This window comes from Benincasa hispida, chromosome 1, assembly GCF_027475165.1.
Source record: "Benincasa hispida cultivar pf3 chromosome 1, pf3_genome.v1.1, whole genome shotgun sequence".
NCBI lineage: Eukaryota > Viridiplantae > Streptophyta > Magnoliopsida > Cucurbitales > Cucurbitaceae > Benincasa > Benincasa hispida.
This window is the reverse complement of record NC_143478.1, coordinates 10,589,502-10,592,955: the sequence shown is the minus strand read 5'-3', so window position 1 is coordinate 10,592,955 and position 3,454 is coordinate 10,589,502. Positions and strand designations below refer to the sequence as shown.

General features: G+C 29.2%; 1 protein-coding gene across 2 annotated transcripts; it reads left to right on the top strand.

Annotated features, from left to right (window-relative positions):
• Nucleotides 1-678: 678 nt before the first annotated feature.
• Nucleotides 679-3,244, top strand: LOC120071611 (uncharacterized). 2 transcript variants are annotated; one of them, XM_039023964.2, is made up of 2 exons: nt 679-1,108; nt 2,582-3,244. In XM_039023964.2, exons 1-2 carry the CDS (start codon nt 768-770, stop codon nt 3,042-3,044), a joined length of 804 nt encoding a protein of 267 aa, XP_038879892.1. In that variant the 5' UTR covers nt 679-767; the 3' UTR covers nt 3,045-3,244. The 2 variants fall into 2 exon arrangements, with proteins under 2 accessions (XP_038879892.1, XP_038879901.1); XM_039023973.2 differs by having other exon boundaries at nt 707-1,084.
• Nucleotides 3,245-3,454: the final 210 nt, after the last annotated feature.

Here is a 3,454-nt window from a genome sequence, read left to right as displayed (position 1 = left end):
ACTCTAAATAATTAGATAGATATAGTATTCATAAATTTAATTTTTTTAAATAAAAAATTAAAAATTAAAAATCAAATATAGTAACTAGACATTCCTCTAACAAAATTTTAAAATTTTATTTATGATTTTTCATTCCTTAAATTTTTAAAATTAAAATTATATCCTAAAGTTTATTAATAAATCAACCAAAACCCTATAAACTATTCCATAAGGGAATCAATATAAACATCAATTTTTAATTACTTTCACTTGACTTCATATAAAATTAACTCAAACTAATTTTTCTCTCAAAATCAGACAGAAATAAGAATAAAAATCATCACAAAATTATTTTAAATTAGTATAGAAAAACAAGAAAGAAAGATGAAAGAAATCATTCATATGAATGAATATTATAAGCCACCACGACCAACTTGACTCCATTAATCTTCCCTTGTATGACGTTAATCTTTATATTTAAAAAAGCATTCCACATATTAAAGTTATATATGCTTTAAATTAAAATTCTAATAAATTGATTCGATTAAAATAATTTAAAAAATTGGGCTCTCTAACAAAATTTGCTATCTCGCTTTTGTTTGGCATACGTGAGTTTTGAATCTGATACTTTTCTTCTAATCTTTTCTCTCTTTATTGTCGTCTTTTGCTTTTTATTACTAAACCTTCTCTTTGGCTCTTAATATAAATAACACTAAAATCACATTCACATATATCTCATTCATCCTTTCTTTTTTCATTTTCCCATAATATATTTTTATTTTTTCATAATGGCTGGTCGTAATTTTGGTCGTTTGTACCGTTTTTCTTCTGCCAACCGTCCCCTAGCTCCCAGCGCGGCCAATACTTCAGGCCAAGATTCGGCTCAGTATGATGGCCGCCAGTATCGCTCAGCCACCCGAGACACGTCGCTGGAACCCCGGGCTCGGTCACCGCCACCGCTTTCGCCAAGAAGAGATCAGCCTCTTCCTGCTTCTCCCACGTACTCCATCAAGAAGGCCACTTCCCCGCCGCCTTCTCCGCCGTACAGGGCTCCGGCTGCTCGTGTGATCAGCTCGCCGCCTAAGACGGTAGATGAATACTCCAAGTATAAACCTACTACTCAACCCAGGTTCTTAACTTAACACAACTCAAAAGCTAGCATTGACCTTTTTATAAAATGATTTGTGTCTTTAATTTTCTGTTTTTCAAAATTTAAGCTTGTTAATTATTTTCTTAATAGTTAAATTATTATTTTTTTTAATAAATTATAAATGAGAGGTTGTATGGAGATAAAGTACAACTTAAGCTCGATCTAATTATTTTTCCTTTATTTTTTAGTTAAATAAATTATTTCGAAGACATAGATTAGATTTTGAAATTGTAATTAAAACGTAGTTAAATAACAAAACAAAATAAAACAGGTGGAAAAAGAGTGTTTATAAGACCTGGTCGTTTGGTAACTATTTGGTTTGTCGTTTTTAGTTTTTGAAAATTCAGCCTATAAACATTCGTGGTACCTCTACTTATTTTTTCTTTTTATCTACTTTTTATCATTTTCTAAAAAATAGCCAAATTTTGAAAATTTTTAGACATCATTTGGTTTTAGGTTTTTTGTTTTTCAAAATGAAGTCTATAGACACTATTTCTACCTCCAAATTTCTTTCTTTGTCATCTACTTTTTACCAATAGTTTAAAAAATTGAGTCAAATTTTGAAAACTAAAAAAAATAGCTTTTAAAAACTTGTTTTTGTTTTTTGAATTTGGTTAAGAATTCAATCATTATATTTAAGAAATATTTAAATCATTGTAAGAAATGGGAGAAAATAAGCTTAATTTTCAAAAACACAAAACCCAAAACGAAATAGTTCCTAAACAAGGCCTTAAAAATTGTTTTTAAAAAGTTGTTTCTATTTTTTGAATTTGACTAAAAATATAACACCTGTATTTAATAAGGTGAAAATAATCTCGAGAATTTGAGAGAAAATAAATTTTATTTTCAAAAATTAAAAAAAAAAAATAAAATAGTTACTAAATAATGTCTAAACTTATTTGTGAGGTGTTTTATTTTAAAAAATATAGCCTATTATAAAAACCATACACGTACTACTACACACTTAAGCATAGACCAAACTTGATCAGATTTCTCATGTTGGTCTCTATAAGCTACATCAAAAATGTGCTTAAAGAAAAAAAACAAAAGAAAACAAAAGTTCTCAAATTATACGATATAATATTAATAACCACCGTTAAATTCGTGCACTACAAGAAAACATGTCTATTTCGACAGTTTTTTTTTTTTTTTTTTTTTTTTTTTGCATATGCAATGGTTTCTAACAACACAAATAACTAAAACCAGTATTACTTATACGTATGATCACTGTGTTCACAATATATTTTTAATTGTCGAGATTTATATTTGAGTGTATCGGTTTTAGTAACGACATATTTACAAAGTGTTACAAGTATGTTTAACTTATTAAAATGGTGTATTTTTTAGAGTGAGAATGTTCAAAATGAAAGCTTATGAATTAATGATACAATCACAAATTAAGGTGAATAATTAAAAACTATATTTAATCATTTATTCATATTTTTAACACAGGTCGCCGGAGGCCAAGCAGAAACCAGCGATTCAGAAGACAGTCGATAAGGTGACGAAGTCGGACCGTCATCACGAATCGAGCAAAACGGTGTCGTCCCACAAGGTGCAACAACCAAATGCAATAAACATCAAGGGAGATAATGTTGGGGCAGTAATGGAAATTGTTGAGTCGTCAAAACGAGAAGGAGCTGGACATGTTATAAAGAAGAAAGAGACAGCAAGAGAATTATTAAACAAGGACAATTTTGCCAATGATCAATACAATGAAGCTTCAAAAACACCTAATTCATCAATGCCAAAAAGCACTTTTCTGAATAGCAATTTTCAGAGTGTTAACAATTCCCTACTTTTCAATGCAACTTTGGCTCACCGTGACCCCGGTTTACACCTCGCTTTCTCTCTAAACCCGACCGGCGACCGGTTGACTGTTGATGACAAGAAACAACACCACACAAAATACTAGAGAAAAAGAGATCCATGGAGAATAAAACATGAAGATATATCGTTATCTTTTATGAGAATAAAATGAATTATATATTATAGGCCGATTTTATGTAACAGATGGAAAAATGAGGCTTTCAGTTTTCTTATGTGTGGTTGGCTTGGCCATTAATTTATGTATTTTGAATAATATGAGCTTGGATATTCTATTGATTTCATCAACATTTATTTGCTTTTTATGACCCCATAACATAATCTTCTTAAACCCTAAATTCATTCTCGATTGTGTTATATGTAAACATTATAAACATTTTAATATTAGAAACTAAAATCAAACATTATGAAAAAAAATTTCCTTAAAAAAATACATATTTCAAATCTAGGTCAAATTATTATTATATGACATAACAATGCCATTTGGTAGTTTTAGAC